This window comes from Anomaloglossus baeobatrachus, chromosome 9, assembly GCF_048569485.1.
Source record: "Anomaloglossus baeobatrachus isolate aAnoBae1 chromosome 9, aAnoBae1.hap1, whole genome shotgun sequence".
NCBI classification, from domain to species: domain Eukaryota; kingdom Metazoa; phylum Chordata; class Amphibia; order Anura; family Aromobatidae; genus Anomaloglossus; species Anomaloglossus baeobatrachus.
Genome location: NC_134361.1, coordinates 27,446,822 through 27,471,547, shown reverse-complemented (window position 1 = coordinate 27,471,547; position 24,726 = coordinate 27,446,822). Strand labels below are relative to the sequence as shown.

Below are 24,726 nucleotides of genomic sequence, written 5' to 3'. Positions count from 1 at the left end.
TGCACTACCTCTGCGGTCAGGCAGAGCTGTAAAGGGAGTGTAGTCTCTGTACAGCGCTGCAGTATATCCTGGCATTATACAGTGTGTCCATCCATATCCTGTCCACCGCCATTAACTTGAGAACGGCGGCAGCTATAGGCATAGAAGTGGTGTCTAGGTATAGTAAAGTAGCCATGCGCTACGCAATGAAACCACCTATAGCGCCGCCTGGTGGAAAACAACGGTTAGCATTTTTATCTCCAAAAACGTAACGAGAGAGGAAAAAAAGTGAATTACAAAGTTGTAGGGCATCATCAATACAATACAAATCAACACCTTGCATACAGAAATGCTATGATATGAAACCCATGACCCCCCCCCCCCACCAAAAACACTGAATGCTGGTCACGCATATGGCACTCATTTAACTTTGATGCTCAGTGGCCCCCGTCAGCTGCAATGCACATCTGGCCTCTGCACAGCATACTGTATCTTGCTGCATGTTGTGCAATATGGTAGGTGACACGTCTGCACAAGCATCTGTGATACGTCGTCGTAGGTCCTGCAATGTTGGTGGAGGGGGTCGCATACACCTGCTGTGTGATGTGACCTCACAGAAAGTCCAATGGGGTCAGGTCAGGTGAGTGGAGGCCACTCCACACAGCCACCATACCCAATGACTTGTAGGAAGGTCTCCGTGAGGTATCGCTTCACGTCCGCAGCCTTGTGAGTTTTACACGTTCTAATCATAGCATTTCTGTATGCAAGGTGTCGATTCATATTGAATTGATGATGCCCTACAACTTTGTAATTCACTTTTCTCTATCTCGTTCCGTTTTTGAGATAAAAATGCTAACTCCGTTGTTTTCCACAAGGTGGCGCTATAGGTGGCTTCACTGCGTAGCGCATGGCTACTTTACTATACCTAGACACCACTTCTATGCCTATAGCTGCCGCCGTTCTCAAGTTAATGGCGGTGGACAGGATATGGGTGGATACACTGTATAACAATATGATACCCCCTCCTGACTCACCGGTTAGTGTGTAATACCAGATTATAACCACAGGATCAGTAAGATATGCAGTATTTATTTGGCTGTCACAACCATAGACGTAGATATAAGGCATTTTTCATCCACAGGCACAAACTTCACAGTTAAAAGGGATCACATCTGTACATGAACCATCTAGACCATAATATCGCTATAAACGAAGGATCCTTCACAAACATCTCGAGACAGACACAAGCAGGGTGAAGAGCAGCCATTCTGAAGAAAGGAGGGCAAACGGGCGGGATTTTAGGCAGCACATTCTGGAAAGTGTGGCATTTCTATCTAGGGCACGGCCCTTTAGGGATTACATTTAACCCTTTTTCCTGATTTTCGCCATTAGTTTAGTTGTGACGAGGCCTTAAAGTAGGAGATTACATATGTAAGTAGGTCAAATAAAAATATACAGTTCTTCCGAATGTAGCTTTGACGTGGCCGACAGATCCTGCTTACTGCCCCCTGCTGGGGGAATCCGGCTAAACATTTGCTACGTCAGGTACAGGGCTGGTTAGAAGCAAATTAAGCCATTCGCTGAGCTCGGACATGATAATTACTGGCACTGAGAACGAGCTCCGGGGCTTTTCTAGATTGGATCATGAGCATTTTGCATAGTTGAACAGCGGAGTGACGTCTCGTATACTGTATATATAGGTTCTGTGGTGATAAAATCTTTAAAATAAAAACATGAAAAACACACAACAATCAAACCAAGCTACATGTAACAATAGGAAAAGGGAAACGACCGTCCCAGATACAAAGTAACAAGATATAGGTTACAAATCTTTGTTATATCCGGAGAGCAGCTTCATCCAAATATACAAATGATTATCAGATGAGACCCGGCTGTAATACATGTAGTGAACACATAGATACATCTCAGAGGCACCGTGAAGAGTAAGGAAAGGATGCCACGCCGACTTTCTTCACTTAGGACATGCGTCCGGGCTTCCTCTTTAGACCCTGGAAAAGAAGAACAACGATGGTGTCAGGAGGCGGCCGAAGCAGTGAAAGCCCAACAAACCGACCGCTGCCACACATCACAGAAGGATTTCACTCTCCGATGGAACAAATTAATAGATCTTAAAGGAACACTAAACCCAGGAGGAATGAGTGTTGTATTTAATGAAGGGAATACTACCCTACATTAAAGGGTTACTCCCGGCAGGCTGAAACTGCAAAGTGCAACTTTGTAAGTTACTTATTAAAAAATATTGTATGTATAAATATCCTCTGTTTTCAATTTGCAATGGGTGTAATACTCCTTTTCAAGACAGTGAACATCTGCATAAACAATTTTCAATAGAGCTTGTAAGCGCTGCTGCTGGGATGGCTGCAGCACATGGTTACCTCCCGATCTGGCCACCTGCGAGGCCGCTGTGCTCCTCCAATGCTGCAAAGCCGCCTCAAATCAGCATCAGAAAGTGCTCAGTTTGGGGTCAACTGTCAATCAGCCGCCTACTCTGGAAAATAACTGTACAGTCTAACGTCTCTTCCTTATAGGGTGGACATCTCCAATAAGTGACAAAAAAAAAAAAAAAAAAAGCCAGCTGACGTCCTCCAGGAGGAGGGAGAATTTAGATTTCGTTACCCCAAGGATAACTGTGCCTGGTTTAGGCTGCTTTCACACTTCCATCTTTTTCCATCAGTCGCAATTCGTTTTGTGACTGATGGGATGGAGCCGGCACAGATTGCGTCGAAACTGATGTGCCGGAGAGTGACCAGAATTGAATTTGCAGTCGGTCTGGGCATGCCCAGAGTACAAAAACAGATCCGTCGCCTGATTCCGTCATTTCATGGAGGATGACGGATTCCTGCGCCCATAGCCTTCCATTATAACTACCGACGGACACGTCGCTGTCCGTTTTTGCGATGACTGATCCATCGCGGAACGGATGCAACGCAAGCCCATCAGTCACAATCTGCCATTAATACAGGTCTATGGGGAAAAAAAAACAATCCTGCAAATTAGGCTAAGTTCACATTTCCGTTGTTTTGCATCAGTCACATGCGTTGCTTGACGCATGTGACTGATGCGCTGTACAACGGATGACAAAGAACAGAATTTCTTTGTCGGACTCCGTTGTGTGCGGGGGGCGGAGTTCGGGGGGGGGGGGGGAGCCGAGCGGGGCCGTGGCGCTGAGGACGTCAGTGCCGCGGGGACGTGTGTGTGTGTGTGTGTGTGTGTGTGTGTGTGTGTGTGTGTGTGTGTGTGTACGTACGTACGTACATACATACATGCTGAGTGCGGGAGGGGGCGGAGCCGAGCGGGGAAGTGTCAGGCTCCCTGCATAGCCAGGGTAAATATCTGGTATAAGCAAAGCACTTTTTGCTTGGTTACCCGATATTTATCTTGGTTACCAGCATACCCGGCTTAGCGCTGGCTCCCTGCACACGTAACCAGTGTAAATATCGGGTAACTAACCAAAGCGCATTGCTTGGTTACCCGATGTGTATCCTGGTTACGGGTGCAGGGAGCCAGAGAGAGCATGCACAGCAAAATCCTACGGATCGCGCTGCTCAAAAACAGTTACAGGCTGCGTTGCTCCCGCCCGGCGGTCAGTTAAAACACAACTGACCGCGACGCAGTGGATGCAACGCAGCATCATCAGTCGCAATCCGTCACTAATAGAAGTCTGTGGGGAAAAATTGTATTTCTGCAAAATATTTTGCAGGATACCGTAATTCCTCAAGGCGACGGATTGTGACTGATGCAAAACAACAGAAGTGTGAACTTCACCCTTAGGCTAAGTTCACATTTCCGTTGATTTGTATCAGTCACATGCGTCGCTTGACGCATGTGACTGATGCGCTGTTCAACGCTGTACAACGGATGACACAGAACAGAATTCTTTGTCGGATTCCGTTGTGTGCGGGGGGCGGAGTTCGGGGGCAGAGCCGAGCGGGGGGCGGGGCCAGGCGCTGAGGATGTCAGTGGAAGTGCTGCGGTCTGCATGGCTGGGGACAGGTGAGTATGTGTGAGTGAGTGAGTGTGTGTATGTGCATGTATGTATGTATGTATGTATGTATGTATGTATGTGTGTGCACATGCAAAGTGCGGGAGGGGGCGGAGCCGAGCGGGGGGCGGGGCCAGGCGCTGAGGATGTCAGTGGAAGTGCTGCGGTCTGCATGGCTGGGGACAGGTGAGTGTATGTGTGAGTGAGTGTGTGTATGTGCATGTATGTATGTATGTATGTATGTATGTGTGTGTGTGCACATGCAAAGTGCGGGAGGGGGTGGAGCCGAGCAGGGGGCGGGGCCAGACGAGGGTGTCAGTGCTTGTCTGCATGGCTGAGGACAGGTGTGTGTGTGTGTGTACATACATGTGCGGAGTGCGGGAGGGGGCGGGGCCGAGCGGGGAAGTGTCGGCCTCCCTGCACACGTAACCAGCCTAAATATCGGGTAACAGCAAAGCACCCGATGTTTACCTTGGTTACCCGATATTTACCTTGGTTACGGGCCTACCGCTGGCTCCTTGCACCGTAACCAGGGTAAATATCGGGTAACCAACCAAAGCTGGTGACGTGTGCAGGGAGCCAGAGAGCATGCGCAGCGAAATCCGACGGATCTCGCTGCTCAAAAAACGTTACATGCTGCGTTCCCCCCGCCCGGCGGTCAGTCGTTCCACGACTGATCAGTCGGGCGGAGGGTGCAACGCAGCATCATCAGTCACAATCCGCTGCTCATACAAGTCTATGGGAGCAGCGGAATCCGCTAAACGGATTCCGCTGTTTACAAGAGCAGCGGATTGTGACTGATAGATTTTAGCGAAAATGTGAACTTAGCCTTATTCTCAAGGCGATGGATTGCAACTGATGGAAAAAGACGGAAGAGTGAAAGCAGCCTTAGAAATGTCCCTATAATAGCTTGGCTAAGTCTATGAGCCCATTCAAATTTCTCCACAGTGACTACTGCCCATCTAAGGCTAGGTTCACATTTCCGTTGTTTTAAATCCGTCCGCAACGGATCAGTCGTTTTTTTAGATGTCAACTGACGCAACGGATGTGTTTTTCACAGGAATCCTGTGAAAAGACTGATCAGTCGTGTCCGTTACATCCGCTGTGCGTCCATTTTTTGACGGATCAGTCATGATCAGTCATGATCAGTTTGTGTTTGGGACAGCCCAGTGGGTGTGCCAAACATGCTGGGCATGCTCAGTAGAGCATGACTGAATCAAGCGCTGGATTCCGTCGTAAGACGGATTACGACGGAATCCAGCACCATAGACATCCATTACAAGCTTGACGGATGGCGACGGATTCCTGCGCGGCGCGTTAATTTTGACGGCCAGAAAAACATTACATTCTGCGTTGCTCCCACCCGGCGGTCAGTCGAAAAATGACTGACCGCGACGCAAGGTAATCAGTCGCAATCCGCCACTAATACAAGTCTATGGGAACAACGGAATCCGCTAAACGGATTGCGTTATTTACCATAGCCGCGGATTGTGACTGATACAATTTTAACGGAAATGTGAACCTAGCCTAAGCTAACAAAATAGCCACGTTCACTCAGGAACTGCGGTGCTCCTAAACAGAGCAGAGATTCGTCTACATTACCTCGATGTTCAGTTGAGTGTTCCTTTAAGACAGGATGCCCAGGAGGTGAACAAAATTAAAGGGGCAGAACCCCTCCAGTTCTTGTAAATAAGCCATAACGGAGCTGCCAAGGGCTAGAAATATCCAAATCTTGGACATAGTGCCTACAGTGTAGCATCATATATTCATTAAAGGGATATATTCTTTAAATATTTTAATTAATTTTAATTAAAAGGGAGCCCACCCACCCAGCATCTGCAAATATGACAGCTTTGTTCTTCCCGCAAACAGTAAATGGCAACAGGTATATTGGAAATAAGTCTCCAAAAACATGCAAATGCTGCTCGGCCTAGCGTCCATGCGGAGATAAAGACAATGCAGGGGTGTACTGGCTTATGTAAGAGCAGGGGTGATAATAGGGTAATTGTCAGATTGTACCACTCCCAAAGGCCACGTGGGCCTCTCAATGAGGGCTGGTGATTCCTCATTCCCCATTTCACAGCCTTCCCCCAAATGATACCTTATGTAAGAGAGAAGCCTGTAGACCCCCCCATGGGCACCAAGGTCCAAATGTGACTCCCGTCTGAGCTTTCCACTGTGGTTTATAGTACATATATATAAGAAATGTTTAAAGCAGACAACTCCTTAGTCTTGGGGGCAAAGATCCCCTAAGTGGACAGCCTACATATCTACCTTATATACTCAAGCTCCTATACGTGCCATTTTTGGGAGTGGTACAAGCTGCCTAATATATTACACAGGGGGGTCAAACACAGCCACATTGGAGGGGGCAGTAAGGGATTGCAGGCATGAGAGGTGGGGGAGAAGAAAAACAAAAAAGGTTCTGATCCAGCACATCTTGAGGGTTATGCCAATGGGGCTCAGGCCCATTTTTAGCGGTAAACCAGGGGGTAGGATGGCGCCATAGGAGGATTGCAGATATAATCTATAGGAGCTGTCAGGGTGAGCAAACAACATGGAGGTATAACCTAGATAAGTGCAAAAAGTAACAAGGACCACTCACGGTGCTGCTGGCCACCGGTCACACTGAGATCAGTGGCTGGCCCAACTTTCCATTTTGCTGTAGATTCTTCCCGTGATAGAAGAGCACAATAAGAAAAAGTCATGTCAGGTTGCATGGCGCGTTTCAATGTCACCGCAGATCAGTCAATGGATGAAGATGTATGTCTGTCCATTACTCAGGAGCTCCTGCTACCCATACAGCAAAGGGGTCCAGATATAGGGAGCTCTGGATGATCCCATAACCTCCCACTGCCCATAAAGACCAGGAGTCAAGATATAGGGAGCTATGGATGAGCCCATAACCTTCTGCTGCCCATACAACCCAGGGGTCCAGATATAGGGAGCTCTGGATGATCCCATAACCTTCTGCTGCCCATACAACCCAGGGGTCCAGATATAGGGAGCTCTGGATGATCCCATAACCTCCCACTGCCCATACAACCCAGGGGTCCAGATATAGGGAGCTCTGGATGAGCCCATAACCTCCCACTGCCCATACAACCCAGGGGTCCAGATTTAGGGAGCTCCCGATGATCCCATAACCTTCTGCTGCCCATACAACCCAGGGGTCCAGATATAGGGAGCTCTGGATGATCCCATAACCTTCTGCTGCCCATACAACCCAGGGGTCCAGATATAGGGAGCTCTGGATGATCCCATAACCTCCCACTGCCCATACAACCCAGGGGTCCAGATATAGGGAGCTCTGGATGATCCCATAACCTCCCACTGCCCATACAATCCAGGGGTCCAGATATAGGGAGCTCTGGATGAGCCCATAACCTTCTGCTGCCCATACAACCCAGGGGTCCAGATATAGGGAGCTCTGGATGATCCCATAACCTCCCACTGCCCATACAACCCAGGGGTCCAGATATAGGGAGCTCTGGATGATCCCATAACCTTCTGCTGCCCATACAACCCAGGGGTCCAGATATAGGGAGCTCTGGATGATCCCATAACCTTCTGCTGCCCATACAACCCAGGAGTAGAGTTGAGCGAGTACGTAACTATTTGTACTCGCTATATTCATATCGAGTACTGTCTAATACTCGTGGATTCATTCTGAATAGCGTGTGCAATGCAAGTCAATGGGGAATACTCACAATGTAACAAGTAACTTAAATTCAGCACTATTCGCTACTCTCACGAATAGTACGGCCTTCAGGTTACTCGTTACTTTGCGAGTTTTTCCCCATTGACTTGCATTGCACACGCTACTCGGAACGAATATGAGACTATTAGACAGTACTCGTTATGAGTATAGCGAGTATGAGTAGTTAGATACTCACTCAACTCTACCCAGGAGTCATGATATAGGGAGCTCTGGATGATCCCATAACCTCCTGATGCCCTCACAACCCAGGGGTCCAGATATTGGGAGTTCTGGATCATCCCATGTCCTCCTGCTGCCTATACAGCCCAGGGTTCCAGATATAGGGAGCTATGAATGATCCTATGACCTCCTGCTGCCCATACAGACTCGTGGTCCAGATAGAGCTCTAGATGATTCCATAACCTTCTGCTGCCCATAAATCTTGGGGGTGGGGTGGGGGGGGGGGGGTCCAGATATAGGGGGATCTGGATGATCCCATACAGACTGGGGACTTCAGCATAAATCTGGGTGACTGACTTTCTTGTAAATTGATGGTCTTTTCCTCCAATATTTAGGTAAGGCTTGGATATAAATCTCCTAATCTAAGCCTCCTGTCATCTGCATATCATGAAAGCATTTGGTGATTCAGATCTTTGGATGCTTTGTGTCTTTTGAGTTATGGAGGGACATAATTCTTCTCCATTGATGTATCTGCTCTAAAAAGAAGTAGGAGACCAGTCCAGAATAAAGTGAAGGGTTTGCCTTGTGCCCTGCAATGTTCAGATAAATGAAGCGTAGCTGCAATACCAGACACTGCCTACAGACAGGGGTGGTGCTCTTACAGGAAAATAAAAAGCAGAAACTTTTATCTAGTCCTGGAGAACCCCTTTAGTGACACCATAATGTTCATACGACCAGCGATTCTTTTGTCATTATTCATGCACTTCCCATTATATTACACGACTGAACGCGCTGGTTAAGTTGTCTAGTGTGGTCAGGTTTTCTGATTCAATGCTAGAGAGGGGGTCCGGGCTGAAAGACCCCCCATTACAATTAAATGTAATCATTGAAGAAAAGTGCATTAAAAGTCACTGAAATAAACCGTACAAGAGAGTCTCCGCTCAAGGGGCATCCTCAGCAGGAATCGCTGAATTACCAATGTGAGACGTATTATGTAGAGTTGTCCACTACTTAGAAGGACTGGTCTTATCTTAAAACCCCCTTTTTATATGCCCTAATAGAGGGGTCTGCCATTCAAAACACACCTAAATCAGCCGAGCAGCAGCTCTAGCTCAGGTGGAACCAGGTCCATGTATGTTCAATCATTCAAAACGACAATTTCCCTATTGGGGCCCATCGCAAAGGAGATAATCAGTGTCCTGAAATGTCCCCAGGAGGGTCCTAGGAGCCAGAGCTGATCACAGCCGTAGACAAGACGGTTACATCTTATAAATGTGAAGGATTATATTGTTTCCTGACCTGTATAGTGCGGATACGGTCACGCACTAGCACACACGCTCGCTGCCACTTTGCACAGGTCTAAAAAATTCCTCTCCATGAGACATTGTCATGGTCTGAAACCTGCAGACATTTGTAGTGTGGACCTCATAGAAGTGGACAGAGACCAAACCTGACATCTACTAACCTGGCTGATGTTGATGCCCGTCAGCTTCTCCACCGTGTCCGGGAGGCGGCTGAGTATATCCAGGACTTCTCCTGTGATTTTGGCGGCTCCGACCTCACTGCCACCACTGGACACCATTTTAATCTTCTTCACCTCAGTTAGAGGCTTACTGATCTCCTCTACGACCTGGGATGTAGAATGTGAGGGCAACGTAAGGCGATAAAACAGATACATCTAGGCCCACTGACAACAGGGAACACATCCAATATGGTGCAGGTCTTTAAACCTCCTATATAGACACAGGTGACATTCTGGCTGCTGGGTTGGGTTTTTTTTTTTAAGGTGCCCTAGATTTAGGGAACGTCAACCCACTGCCTTATATTGACTTGTTATAAAGCCCAGCAAACAGTCCGTTTACCACTGCTGGTGTTAGTGTATGTAGCTGTCTCAGCTCCTGAGACAGCTCCACACATCTGCACATGAAATGTATATCACTTGCCGAGAAGGGGTTAATGGAGAAACTTGATTTATAGACTGAGGACAGTATGGACATCAGCCGTAAGCACAACTGATGGAGAAATAATGAAAGAGGGAATGGTCAGAACATGCGACTTCTGGGTGGGAGACATTTATATACACTCCCATACCAGACGATCTGGGACATGTTACCTCCGGCAACTTCTCCAGCAGCATGTCCACTATGGCGGCCTCCTGATACTGCTGGAAGGCTTCCGCCTTCTTGGCCATCTGCTCGGCATCAGCACGAGCTCGGACTTCTACGGCGTAGGCCTGAGCCTCCCCTTTTACCTGCAGTGACGAAAAAAAGAGAATAGTGAGGTAAAGCATCCTACATGCCTGTACATTAATCTTATATTATCCACACGGGGCGAGGACTGACCCTGATGGACTCCGCTTCTGCCTCGGCTTCAGTAATCAGCTTCATCCTGAAAGTCAAGAACATACGTTGTGGGCAGGTGCCGGCACAGCGTCAGTCATCAGTCCTCTGTGAACATATCCCACCTCTCAGCCTCGGCGATTTTCTCCAGTCGATATCGCTCAGCGTCCGCCGGCTTCTTGACTCTGGCCTCCAGCTCCTTCTCCTTCCGGATGATTTCTTGATCTTGTAGTTGGATCTGCTGAGCCCTCTCCACCACCTGCACCTGGACCTTCTGCTCCTCGATCTTCTGCTTCGTTTTAGCGACCTATGATGAAAAGAGTGATGGGTTCTCAGTCAGCCTCCTTGGTAATATGTGAAGTAGATGGGACACAGGATATGTTCACACAACCTTTTTGATTAATTTTTTTTTTCCTGTATGAAAACTGCAGAGGAAGTTACAAGTTAGATAGAATTTTGATGTCAATGGAAAAAAAAATGCAATAAAAACTACAGCAGGTAAAAAAAAACAAAAATGAATAAAAACCCTCTGTGTGACTTAGATTTAGAGATCTCATTCATGTTCTTGTAAAACACTTGGGAAAAAAAATGCTACATGTGAACAAGAGCTTATGGTTGTACCTGTAGTTGATAGGCCAGGTCGCTCTCAGCTTTCCGGCTGTTCACCTCCAGGTCGTACGTGGCTTTCTTCAGCTCAAAGTCTCGCTGCGCTTTCGCCATCTCTATTTCATTGACGTACTGAGCCGACACCTTCGCTTGTTGAGCCTCCGCTTCCTGTAATGTGGGGCAGCACGTCAACAATTTAATAACCGCCACATGCAGATTACCCCTAAACAGTCATGAAGGTGGCGGCTCCCTCCCAGATCGTCATGTTAGCGGGCTCTTATCTTCCTGGGGCACGGCTCCGGTGGCATCCCGCGCACACGCAGCGATGTGAGACTTTACTGGCGCATGAGCTGACTTGTGATATTATATCCAGGACAGGGGGATGCAAGCAGGGCCAGAAAGAAGCCGGCTAGGATGACTAGTCATGCGATGGGCACCACCTTAGAGCAGTATGCACGTGGCCAAATTAATATGTATATTTTTAACCTAAAGCAGGATCACAAAATTGGCATATTTAAGGTACACAAATGCTTTAAAGGGGTAGTCCACGGCACTCAAGTCTCGTTTGCATTTTCAGCTGACTGCACATATCTGCAAATGCAACATCTTCAAAATTGCCCATCTCCCCATGGAAAAGTGAGAGCCACTGGACAACCAGTGGCTTTTAAAATTAGAGCATTGTAGCTTCCTGCAGCCAACCACTAGAGGGATCTCTTCCTGCAGCCAACCACTAGAGGGATCTCTTCCTGCAGCCAACCCCTAGAGAGGAGCTCTTCCTGCAGCCAACCCCTAGAGAGGAGCTCTTCCTGCAGCCAACCCCTAGAGAGGAGCTCTTCCTGCAGCCAACCACTAGAGAGGAGCTCTTCCTGCAGCCAACCACTAGAGGGATCTCTTCCTGCAGCCAACCACTAGAGGGATCTCTTCCTGCAGCCAACCCCTAGAGAGGAGCTCTTCCTGCAGCCAACCACTAGAGGGGAGCTTCCAGCAGCCAACCCCTAGAGGGGAGCTTCCTGCAGCCAACCCCTAGAGGGGAGCTTCCTGCAGCCAACCCCTAGAGAGGAGCTTCCTGCAGCCAACCCCTAGAGAGGAGCTTCCTGCAGCCAACCCCTAGAGAGGAGCTTCCTGCAGCCAACCCCTAGAGAGGAGCTTCCTGCAGCCAACCCCTAGAGAGGAGCTTCCTGCAGCCAACCCCTAGAGAGGAGCTTCCTGCAGCCAACCCCTAGAGAGGAGCTTCCTGCAGCCAACCCCTAGAGAGGAGCTTCCTGCAGCCAACCCCTAGAGAGGAGCTTCCTGCAGCCAACCCCTAGAGAGGAGCTTCCTGCAGCCAACCCCTAGAGAGGAGCTTCCTGCAGCCAACCCCTAGAGAGGAGCTTCCTGCAGCCAACCCCTAGAGAGGAGCTTCCTGCAGCCAACCCCTAGAGGGGAGCTTCCTGCAGGCAACCACTAGAGGGGAGCTTCCTGCAGGCAACCACTAGAGGGGAGCTTCCTGCAGGCAACCACTAGAGGGGAGCTTCCTGCAGCCAACCCCTAGAGAGGAGCTTCCTGCAGGCAACCACTAGAGGGGAGCTTCCAGCAGCCAACCACTAGAGGGGAGCTTCCAGCAGCCAACCACTAGAGGGGAGCTTCCAGCAGCCAACCACTAGAGGGAGCTTCCAGCAGCCAACCACTAGAGAGGAGCTTCCAGCAGCCAACCACTAGAGGGGAGCTTCCTGCAGCCAACCCCTAGAGAGGAGCTTCCTGCAGCCAACCACTAGAGAGGAGCTTCCTGCAGCCACCACTAGAGGGGAGCTTCCTGCAGCCAACCACTAGAGAGGAGCTTCCTGCAGCCAACCACTAGAGAGGAGCTTCCTGCAGCCAACCACTAGAGAGGAGCTTCCTGCAGCCAACCACTAGAGAGGAGCTTCCTGCAGCCAACCACTAGAGAGGAGCTTCCTGCAGCCCACCACTAGAGAGGAGCTTCCTGCAGCCCACCACTAGAGAGGAGCTTCCTGCAGCCACCACTAGAGGGAGCTTCCCACAGCCACCACTAGCACCACTAGTGGGGAGCTTCCCTGCAGCCACCACTAGAGGGAGCTTACTGCCTACTATAAGCTCTATAACTCCCCCTAGTGGTGACTAAGATAATGTAACCATCTATTTGCACAGGTTTGGAGCATGAGAAAAAGACATTTCTGAACAAACATCAATGTGTTATGAAATCAGCACATGATTAAAAAGAAAATACAGGATATAAACTTAAAGACTTTGTTCCCACTGCTATCCTGAAACCCTGAAATCGTTTTATTGTCATGATAAGGAACATATTTTCCTCTTCTGTCTTACAATGCCATATTTACAGCTACAAAAATCTTACCTTTATCCCAGCATCCCTCTTGGCCACCGCTTCCCCAATTCTTGCATCTTTCTGCACCTGAGCCGTCCTGGCTTTACCCAGAGAGTGCAAGTAATCCTAAAGGAGACGGGGGACATCGCTCAGTATTACTCCTTCGAATCTCACCACCTCCCTTTACCCCCTTAATTACCTGATCATCGTGAATGTCCTTCAGGGTGTAGCTGACAACACTGATACCCATATTCACCAGGTCCGAAGAGGCCACTTTGAAAACCTGTTCAGAAAACTTCTGCCTGTCCTTGTAGATCTCCTGATAATAAAAATGGCTAATGTCAAGTTTTTAAATCAAAGCTGCATTTTTTTTTTTCTCAGAGCTCAAATTCCTCTGCATGGATAGGAGTTTAATGGTAAAATTATACCTGCAGCCACCACTAGTGGGAGCTCACTGCTTATGGTTTGCACATTGAACTCCAGGCAGTGAGCTCCCTCTAGTGGTCGCTGCGGGGAAACGCTTGAATGTTTATGCGGAGGAACTTTCTCTGTATCAGCCTTTTATTCTGACTGCTTTTAAATTATATTAATTAAACACAGCATTCAGGACCCATATATAACTAGGCTAGAAGTTATCACAAATTACTGCTTTTGTAAGTGAAAGTCTTGGTAATTGCAGACGTGACATCAATGACACCTACCTCCACGGTCATGTGTGCCATGATAGCTCGCTGGTGACCCTCCAAAGTCTCAAGGGCGATGTGAGCCACTTCATTCTCAGTTTTACCCAGGAACATCTGACAAGCGGCTGCAAGCATCTCCTTATTCTGTCCCTGGATCTTCACCTGTGGGTGTGATGCACAGAAACGTGAGACCCCACATAGGTTTATTACCCATCGCTGTATAGAGCAGCATGCACGTCAGCCGCTCCAATCCTGCTTTACCTGAGCAATGCCGGTGACCGAGATGGGGACTCCGTGCCGCGTATAGACCTTCTCACTCTTCACGTTCAGGGTCAGTGTATTCAGAGAGATCCTGTGGACAATTATTAAGTGAATATATACACCCCTCACATTTTTAAAAATATTTTATTACATATTTTCATGGAACGACACTGAAGATATGTCACTTTGGTACAATGTACAGTAGTCAGTGTACACTGTACAGCCTGTATAAACACACAAAAGTGAGTACATCCCTAAGTGAAAATGGCCAAATTGTGCCCAATTTGCCATTTTCCCTACCCAATGTCATAACTCAGTGTTACGAGGTCTCAGTTGTGAATGGAGGCAGGGGTGTTACATTTGGTGTTATCACTCACATGCTCGCTCATACTGGTCACTGGAAGCTCAACATGGCTCCGCATGACAAAGAAATCTGAGGATCTGAAAAAAAAGAATTGTTGATCTATATAAAGATGGCCGAGGCTATAAGATGATTGCCACCACCCTGAAACTGAGCTGCAGCACGGTGGCCAAGACCATACAGGTGTATAACAAGACAGGATCCACTCAGAACAGGCCTAAACCATGGTCGACCACAGAAGCTGAGTGCACGTGCTCAGCATCATATCCGGAGGTAGTCTTTTCAGAATAGATGCATAAGTGCTGCCAGCATTGCTGCAGAGGTTACAGGGGTGGGGGGGGGGGCCTGCCTGTCATTGCTCAGACCATACATCACACACTTCAGAGGTTACAGGAGTAGGGGGGGTTCATCCGTCAGTGCTCAGACTATACGCCGCACACTGCATCACATTGGTCTGCATGGCTGTTGTCTCAGAAGGAAGCCTCTTCTAAAGATGAGGAACAAGAAAGCCGCAAACAGTTTACTGAAGACAGATAGGATAAGAAGTTTGATTACTGAAACATGTCCTGTGGTCTGATGAGACTAAGAAACGTATCTGGTTCAGATGGTGTCTAGTGTGTGTGGTGGCAACCAGGTGAGAAGTGTGTCCTGCCTACAGTCAGGCATGGTGGTGGCGTGTCATGATTTGGGGCTGCATGAGTGCTGCTGGCTGTGAAGAGCTAAAGTTCATTGAGTAAACCATGAATGCCAACATGTCCTGTGAAAGCAGAGCATGATTCCCTCCTTTCATATTCCAACATAACTACCCCAAATACCTCCAAGACGACCACTGTCTTGCTACAGAAACTGATGGTAAAGGTGCTGGACTGGCCAAGCGTCTCCAAACCTGAAACCTTTGAAGCATGTGGGGCCTCCTCAAATGGAAGGTGGAGGAGCGCAAGGTCTGAAACATCCACCAGCTCCATGATGTCGTCATGGAGGATGGAAGAGGATCTAGCGGCTCGTGTGACTCTAGTGACCTCCATGCCCAAGAGAGTTAAGGCAGTACTGAAAAATAATGGTGGTCTCACAAAATATTCCCACTTTGGGCACAATTTCTCCTCACTTTTGTTGCCAGTGCTTTATAAATTAAAGGGGTTGTCTACTACTTGGACAACACCTTCTCTTTCCCCATTTGCGCCCCATAGAAATAAAGCCTATACTCTCCTCCAGTGCCGGGGCAGTTCCAGTGATGTCGGAACTCGCGTTCCTGAGGGCCACATGACATTGGTCATGGGTCTCGCATGTCATAACAATCAGAGCCGGCTTCCTTCTCCTCGCCTTTGGATGTTTTACTAATTAACAGGAGGCGAGTGCTGCGGCTGCCACTCACTTCCTCCTAATTACCTAATGGTACAAAGGTGAGGAGATTTCAAGCAGACAGGAGGCGCCGCAGCGAGACCAGCGACGCCCATCAGACCGGACCGCCCCCAGGTGAGCATAATAAAATCTGGGGGGGGGGGGGGGGGGTTTGTTATCAAATCACTTTTATTGAACACAATACAATCAGTTCAGAGAGAATACATTCTTTTACATATACGTCAACACCAAAACTCACTTAATGGCATAATATTGGTCAGCTGCACAATTCCTTCTCTATAAAAATCAGAATATGACACAAATTTATACAAACAGAGCAAACAAACGACCTAACTTAGTGAGAAAACAAAATTAAAGAGTAAAAGAAGGGAATTTTGTTTACTTACCGTAAATTCCTTTTCTTCTAGCTCCAATTGGGAGACCCAGACAATTGGGTGTATAGCTTCTGCCTCCGGAGGCCACACAAAGTATTACACTTAAAAGTGTAAACCCCTCCCCTCTGCCTATACACCCCCCCCCCGTGCATCACGGGCTCCTCAGTTTTGGTGCAAAAGCAGGAAGGAGGAAACTTATAAATTGGTCTAAGGTAAATTCAATCCGAAGGATGTTCAGAGAACTGAAAACCATGAACCAAGAACAATTCAACATGAACAACATGTGTACACAAAAGAACAACAGCCCGAAGGGAACAGGGGCGGGTGCTGGGTCTCCCAATTGGAGCTAGAAGAAAAGGAATTTACGGTAAGTAAACAAAATTCCCTTCTTCTTTGTCGCTCCATTGGGAGACCCAGACAATTGGGACGTCCAAAAGCAGTCCCTGGGTGGGTAAAAGAATACCTCGGTAAAAGAGCCGTAAAACGGCCCCTTCCTACAGGTGGGCAACCGCCGCCTGAAGGACCCGCCTACCTAGGCTGGCATCTGCCGAAGCGTAGGTATGCACCTGATAGTGTTTCGTGAAAGTGTGCAGACTCGACCAGGTAGCCGCCTGACACACCTGCTGAGCCGTAGCCTGGTGCCGCAATGCCCAGGACGCACCTACAGCTCTGGTAGAATGGGCTTTCAGCCCTGAAGGAACCAGAAGGCCAGATGAACGGTAGGCTTCAAGAATCGGTTCCTTGATCCACCGAGCCAAGGTTGACTTGGAAGCCTGCGACCCTTTACGCTGGCCAGCGACAAGGACAAAGAGCGCATCCGAGCGGCGCAGGGGCGCCGTACGAGAAATGTAGAGTCTGAGTGCTCTCACGAGATCTAACAAGTGCAAATCCTTTTCACATTGGTGAACTGGATTAGGACAAAAAGAAGGTAAGGAGATATCCTGATTGAGATGAAAAGGGGATACCACCTTAGGGAGAAATTCCGGAACCGGACGCAGAACCACCTTATCCTGGTGAAACACCAGGAAGGGGGCTTTGCATGACAGTGCAGCTAGCTCAGACACTCTCCGAAGTGATGTGACTGCCACTAGGAAGACCACCTTCTGCGAAAGGCGTGAAAGAGAAATATCCCTCATTGGCTCGAAAGGTGGTTTCTGAAGAGCCGTTAGCACCCTGTTCAGATCCCAGGGTTCAAGCGGACGCTTGTAAGGAGGGACAATGTGGCTAACCCCCTGCAGGAACGTGCGTACCTGCGGAAGCCTGGCTAGACGCTTTTGAAAAAACACAGAGAGCGCCGAGACTTGTCCCTTAAGAGAGCCGAGAGACAAACCCTTTTCCATTCCGGATTGAAGGAAGGACAGAAAAGTGGGCAAGGCAAATGGCCAGGGAGTAAAACCCTGATCAGAGCACCAGGATAAGAAGATCCTCCACGTCCTGTGGTAGATCTTGGCGGACGTTGGTTTCCTGGCCTGTCTCATAGTGGCAATGACCTCTTGAGATAACCCTGAAGACGCTAGGATCCAGGACTCAATGGCCACACAGTCAGGTTGAGGGCCGCAGAATTCAGATGGAAAAATGGCCCTTGAGACAGTAAGTCTGGACGGTCTGGTAGTGCCCACGGTTGACCCACCGTGAGATGCCACAGATCCGGGTACCACGACCTCCTCGGCCAGTCTGGGGCGATGAGGATGGCGCGGCGGCAGTCGGACCTGATCTTGCGTAATACTCTGGGCAGCAGTGCCAGAGGAGGAAATACATAAGGCAGCCGAAACTGCGACCAATCCTGAACTAATGCGTCTGCCGCCAGAGCTCTGTGATCTTGAGACCGTGCCATGAATGCCGGAACCTTGTTGTTGTGCCGGGACGCCATTAGGTCGACGTCCGGCTTCCCCCAGCGGCAACAGATCTCTTGAAACACGTCCGGGTGAAGAGACCATTCCCCTGCGTCCATGCCCTGGCGACTGAGAAAGTCTGCTTCCCAGTTTTCTACGCCCGGGACGTGAACTGCGGAGATGGTGGAGGCTGTGGCTTCCACCCACAGCAGAATCCGCCGAACTTCCTGGAAGGCTTGCCGACTGCGTGTGCCGCCTTGGTGGTTGATGTATGCCACCGCCGTGGCGTTGTCCGATTGTATTCGGATCTGCCTGCCTTCCAGCCACGGCTGGAACGCCTTTAGGGCTAGATACACTGCCCTTATCTCCAGAACATTGATCTGAAGGGAGGACTCTGGCTGAGTCCAGGTACCCTGAGCCCTGTGGTGGAGGAAGACCGCTCCCCACTCTGACAGACTCGCGTCCGTCGTGACCACAGCCCAGGATGGGGGCAGGAAGGATTTCCCCTTCGACAAAGAAGTGGGAAGAAGCCACCACTGAAGGGAGGCCTTGGTTGCCCGAGACAGGGAGACGTTCCTGTCGAGGGACGTCGACTTCCTGTCCCATTTGCGGAGAATGTCCCATTGAAGTGGACGCAGATGAAACTGCGCAAATGGAACTGCCTCCATTGCTGCCACCATCTTCCCTAGGAAGTGCATGAGGCGCCTCAAGGGGTGCGACTGGGCTCGAAGGAGAGATTGCACCCCTGTCCGTAGTGAACGCTGTTTGTCCAGCGGAAGTTTCACTATCGCTGAGAGAGTATGAAACTCCATCCCGAGATAAGTCAGCGATTGGGTCGGTGTCAATTTTGACTTTGGGAAATTGATGATCCACCCGAATCTCTGGAGAGTCTCCAGAGCAATGTTCAGGCTGTGTTGGCATGCCACCCGAGAGGGCGCCTTGACAAGGAGATCGTCTAAGTAAGGGATCACCGAGTGTCCCTGAGAGTGTAGGACTGCTACCACTGTTGCCATGACCTTGGTGAAGACCCGTGGGGCTGTCGCCAGGCCGAAAGGCAGTGCCACGAACTGAAGATGTTCGTCCCCGATGGCGAAACGCAGGAAGCGTTGATGCTCTGGTGCAATCGGCACGTGGAGATAAGCATCCCTGATGTCGATTGATGCTAGGAAGTCTCCTTGGGACATCGAGGCGATGACGGAGCGGAGAGATTCCATCCGGAACCGCCTGGTGTTCACGTGTCTGTTGAGCAGTTTGAGGTCCAGAACGGGACGGAAAGATCCGTCCTTTTTTTGGCACCACAAACAAGTTGGAGTAAAAACCGTGACCCAATTGCTGAAGGGGAACAGGGATCACCACTCCTTCTGCCTTCAGAGTGCTCACCGCCTGAAGAAGAGCATCGGCTCGCTCGGGGGGCGGAGATGTTCTGAAGAAACGAGTCGGAGGACGAGAGCGGAACTCTATCCTGTAACCGTGAGACAGAATGTCTCTCACCCATCGGTCTTGGACATGTGGCAACCAGGCGTCGCAAAAGTGGGAGAGCCTGCCACCGACCGAGGATGCGGTTTGGGGAGGCCGAAAGTCATGAGGAGGCCGCTTTGGGAGCGGTTCCTCCGGCGGTCTTTTTAGGACGTGACTTAGACCGCCATGAATCAGAGTTCCTCTGACCCTTCTGTGTTGGACGAGGAGAATTGAGAACTGGCTGAGGGCCGAAAGGACCGAAACCTCGCTTGAATTTTTCGTTGCTGAGGTCTCTTTGGTTTGGGCTGGGGTAAGGACGAGTCCTTTCCCTTGGATTGTTTAATGATTTCATCCAATTGCTCGCCAAACAGGCGGTCGCCAGAAAATGGCAAACCGGTTAAGAACTTTTTGGAAGCAGAGTCTGCCTTCCATTCACGTAGCCACATGGCCCTGCGGACTACCACCGAATTGGCGGATGCTACCGCCGTACGGCTCGCAGAGTCCAGGACAGCATTCATGGCGTAGGACGCAAACGCCGACGTCTGAGAGGTTAAGGACACAACCTGCGGAGTAGAGGCACGTGTGACTGCATTAATCTCAGACTGACAAGCTGAGATAGCTTGGAGTGCCCACACGGCTGCAAAGGCCGGGGCAAAAGACGCGCCTATGGCTTCATAGATGGATTTCATCAGGAGCTCTATCTGCCTGTCAGTGGCATCCTTGAGTGATGCACCGTCTGCCACTGCAACTATGGATCTAGCCGCCAGTCTAGAGATTGGAGGATCCACCTTGGGACACTGAGCCCAACCCTTGACTACGTCAGAGGGGAAGGGATAACGTGTGTCATTAAGGCGCTTAGTAAAGCGCTTATCTGGAAAAGCTCGGTGTTTCTGGACTGTATCTCTGAAGTCGGAGTGATCAAGAAACGCACTCCGTGTACGTTTGGGAAACCTAAAATGGAATTTCTCCTGCTGAGAAGCTGACTCCTCAATCTGAGGAGTTGGAGGAGAAAGATCCAACACCTTATTGATGGACGCTATAAGGTCGTTTACTATGGCGTCCCCTTCAGGTGTATCAAGGTTGAGAGCGGCGTCAGAATCAGAGCCCTGATCTGCCACCTCCGCTTCATCCTCCATAGAGTCCTCATGCTGAGACCCTGAACAGTGTGATGAAGTCGAGGGACGCTCCCAGCGAGCCCGCTTAGCCTGTCTGGGACTGTGGTCCGTGTCGGAGTCCTCACCGTGGGACCTATGAGTCGCCCCAGGAGCACTTTGCTGCGCCGACCGAGGGGGGTCTGAGGGAACTGATTGAACAGTGCCCGGGGCCTGTGTTACAGGTCTGGACTGCAAAGCTTCTAGTATTTTAGCAGACCATTTATCCATAGACTCAGAAAGTTTGTCAGCGAATACTGCAAACTCTGTCCCTGTCACCTGGACAGTGGCAGCAGGTGGTTCCACCTGGGCCGAGGGTCCCACCAGTGTCAGAGGCTCCGGCTGAGTGAGTGTCACAGGGGCCGAGCATTGCACACAATGAGGGTAGGTGGAACCTGCAGGTAGCATAGCCGCACATGAGGTACAGGTTGCAAAGTAAGCCTGTGCCTTGGCACCCTTGCTTTTTGCGGACGACATGCTGTTGTCTCCTCTTAGAGCAATCAGAGAGGGTATATAGCCAAAGCAATAGTGCGGCCGTACAGAGTAATGTATACAATATAGGCATATAAATATACACTTCGGCACCCAGGGGGGCCAGCACCTAGTAACAGGTGCGGCTTACCGACCGCCCTCAGCGGTTGTGTGACCACCAGATTCCCTGCCTGGGCCTCCCAGAGCTGTGTCTCTGAAGTCCTCCAGCGTCAGAAATGCTGATAGGAATGGCTGCCAGCGTTCTGAGAGGAGGAGGGAGCCGTGGGCGTGCCTTAGAAAGTGCGGGAATCTGGTGCCCCACGGTGCTCAGTGAGGGGGGAGGAGGATACTAAGTATGCTCCAGCCCTCAGCGCTGACGTCCAGTGCAGCGTCCCGCCCTTACCCCTGACTGGCAGGTCCGGGGGCGGGAATATGCGGTACTAGGCCGCAAAAGCCGGGGACTAAAGTTATAAGCGCGGCCGGCAAACAAGCGCGGTCAGCGCGGTAGTCCCGGCGCACAAACACACCCAGCAGCTGCTGCAGCGTTCGTTACACAGGCGCTCTATGCGCCGTCCCCAAGGGGACACAGAGTACCTCAGAGTAGCAGGGCCTTGTCCCTGACGATACTCGGTCTCCTGTCCAGCAGATTCCCCCAGGGGCTGCGGAGGGAGCACGGTCCCAGTGCCTGGTGACTGGTTAGGATCCCACTTCACCCAGAGCCCCTAAGGGATGGGGAAGGAAAACAGCATGTGGCTCCAGCCTGTGTACCCGCAATGGGTACCTCAACCTTAACCGCACCGCCGACTCAGAGTGGGGTGAGAAGGGAGCATGCCGGGGGCCCTGTTATGGGCCCTCTTTTCTTCCATCCGATATAGTCAGCAGCTGCTGCTGACTAAATTGTGGAGCTTGCGTGCATGTGTGCCTCCTTCAACACAAAGCATAAAAACTGAGGAGCCCGTGATGCACGGGGGGGTGTATACGCAGAGGGGAGGGGTTTACACTTTTAAGTGTAATACTTTGTGTGGCCTCCGGAGGCAGAAGCTATACACCCAATTGTCTGGGTCTCACAATGGAGCGACAAAGAAATTAACGTTTACAACAGTACATCTGTCCAGCAGGAAGATTATTTGCCAGTCGCGTCTCTTTGTAGCTTATCTCCGCTCCCATCCAGTCATCAGACCCGTCCCCTCCAGCCGCTCTCCACATCATTCTTCAAGGTTTCGCATCATCCTAGCTACCAAATTCTTATTCCAAGATATTTCCCTTTAAGGGTGCTTTACACGCTACGACGCCGCTAGCGATCTAATTAGTGATGTGACACGCCAGATCGCAGATGCAATCTGTCGAGATCGCACATGGGTCGTTTGTATAGCGCCGGTCGCATGTGCGATCTCGGCAGATCGCATGTGCGATCTCGGCAGATCGCATCTGCGATCTAGCGTGTCACATCGCTAATGAGATCACTAGCGATGTTGTAGCGTGTAAAATACCCTTTAGGCTATGTGCCCACGGGAGATCACACAGCTCCCGCAGGTACGGCCACAAGTTTCCCACAGCAGCTCCCCGGCATCCGTAGCTATACATAGCTGTGGGATTGCAGCAAAATATCTGCTGTAAACCTGCGGACATTCGTGCGACTTACCTGCGGAAGTCCCGGCCTCTATCTGCATAGTGGAGGGCCGGGATTTCTGCAGGTATTTCAGCAGGAATAATTGACATGCAGTTACATGCGGCTGCAGGACACCCACAGCATATTCCGCAGCCGCACATACCGCAGCACGGACCCATCACCCCCCATGTCCCATAGGATAACATGGGGAGTGTCTGTACTTGCTAAAACCTGCAGATTTATATAGAAAATCCAGATAAATTTGCAGGTTTTCAGCGGCAAAATCCGCAGGTGTGAGCTTCCGTGGGCACATAGCCTTACTGTAGACATTAAAAACAGACGATCCAGCATAGCGTCTTGGACCAGCGCAGCAGAGAGAAGGCCTGACGCCTCCACCCACGGCTGCCATATTTTATAAAATTTACTCAGCGCTTTTCTCTTTAAATAGACTCCTCTTTGCAGTTTAGGAATGTTATTCATCTTATTTTTAAGCTACATTAAAGCTGGGGGCAAAAAATCCAGCCAATGGTATGCCAGCAACTTCCTTGTTTGGTAAAGAATACGTGTTATACCCAGGGCCGTTTGAGAATCCGGGTCCACTCCTCCCTCCCACAAATTCATCAGGCAGATACGGGGGCGAGAGCTGTATTTTAATGTGGTACACCTGTTCTATTAGGTCCAAAGCTTGCTTCCAAACTTCACCTATATGTCCACATTCCCACATGACGTGCATTAAACGGGCGTTCATCCCGTCCACATCTGACACATTGCACGTTTGGTCTAAGGCTGTGTACACACGTTGCGTTTTTTCATGCGCTTCCGCAGGGTTTTGAGCTGCAGCGTTTTATTGCAAAATTGCATGCGTTTTGATTTCCAGGCAAAGTCTATGGGAAATAGGGATTTCTTGTGCGCACAATGCTGTAAAAAACACTGCGTTTTAGTTACCTAAAGTTTGTCAAAAACTCTGCGTTTGAAGAAGCAGCTTGTCAATTGTTTTTGCCATTTTGGCAGCGTTTTGCTAACATTGAAGTCAATGAGAATCATCAAAACGCATCCTTAAAGAAATTTGTAGCGTTTTACATGCATTTTTGATGCTAAACGCATGCTTTTTGGACAAAAACAAAGCATGCGTTTCTGACATAGTGAGGTCAAGAGGTTTACATTTGCCCACACATCCATTCCGACATCAAAAAGAAGGGAATTTTGTTTACTTACCGTAAATTCCTTTTCTTCTAGCTCCTATTGGGAGACCCAGACAATTGGGTGTATAGCTTCTGCCTCCGGAGGCCACACAAAGTATTACACTTTAAAAAGTGTAAACCCCTCCCCTCTGCCTATACACCCCCCCGTGCATCACGGGCTCCTCAGTTTTGGTGCAAAAGCAGGAAGGAGGAAACTTATAAATTGGTCTAAGGTAAATTCAATCCGAAGGATGTTCGGAGAACTGAAAACCATGAACCAAGAACAATTCAACATGAACAACATGTGTACACAAAAGAACAACAGCCCGAAGGGAACAGGGGCGGGTGCTGGGTCTCCCAATAGGAGCTAGAAGAAAAGGAATTTACGGTAAGTAAACAAAATTCCCTTCTTCTTTGTCGCTCCATTGGGAGACCCAGACAATTGGGACGTCCAAAAGCAGTCCCTGGGTGGGTAAAAGAATACCTCGGTAAAAGAGCCGAAAAACGGCCCCTTCCTACAGGTGGGCAACCGCCACCTGAAGGACTCGCCTACCTAGGCTGGCATCTGCCGAAGCGTAGGTATGCACCTGATAGTGTTTCGTGAAAGTGTGCAGACTCGACCAGGTAGCTGCCTGACACACCTGCTGAGCCGTAGCCTGGTGCCGCAATGCCCAGGACGCACCCACGGCTCTGGTAGAATGGGCTTTCAGCCCTGAAGGAACCGGAAGCCCAGAAGAACGGTAGGCTTCAAGAATCGGTTCCTTGATCCACCGAGCCAAGGTTGACTTGGAAGCCTGCGACCCTTTACGCTGGCCAGCGACAAGGACAAAGAGCGCATCCGAGCGGCGCAGGGGCG

General features: G+C 49.8%; 1 protein-coding gene across 2 annotated transcripts in view; it reads right to left on the bottom strand.

Annotated features, from left to right (window-relative positions):
* Positions 1-1,048: 1,048 nt before the first annotated feature.
* Positions 1,049-24,726, bottom strand: part of FLOT1 (flotillin 1) — a 43,447-nt gene continuing 19,769 nt past the window's right edge. The window contains exons 4-14 of one of the 2 annotated variants that reach the window (XM_075323427.1): positions 14,075-14,165; positions 13,832-13,975; positions 13,330-13,449; positions 13,161-13,256; positions 10,823-10,975; positions 10,327-10,508; positions 10,205-10,250; positions 9,976-10,113; positions 9,328-9,492; positions 6,588-6,653; positions 1,049-1,988 (exon numbers count right to left, since the gene is read on the bottom strand). In XM_075323427.1, coding sequence (XP_075179542.1) covers positions 6,606-6,653; positions 9,328-9,492; positions 9,976-10,113; positions 10,205-10,250; positions 10,327-10,508; positions 10,823-10,975; positions 13,161-13,256; positions 13,330-13,449; positions 13,832-13,975; positions 14,075-14,165 — 1,183 coding nt within the window. In that variant the 3' untranslated portion in view covers positions 1,049-1,988; positions 6,588-6,605. The remainder of the gene's footprint in view (positions 1,989-6,587; positions 6,654-9,327; positions 9,493-9,975; positions 10,114-10,204; positions 10,251-10,326; positions 10,509-10,822; positions 10,976-13,160; positions 13,257-13,329; positions 13,450-13,831; positions 13,976-14,074; positions 14,166-24,726) is intronic. The other variant, XM_075323428.1, reaches the window with a different exon arrangement.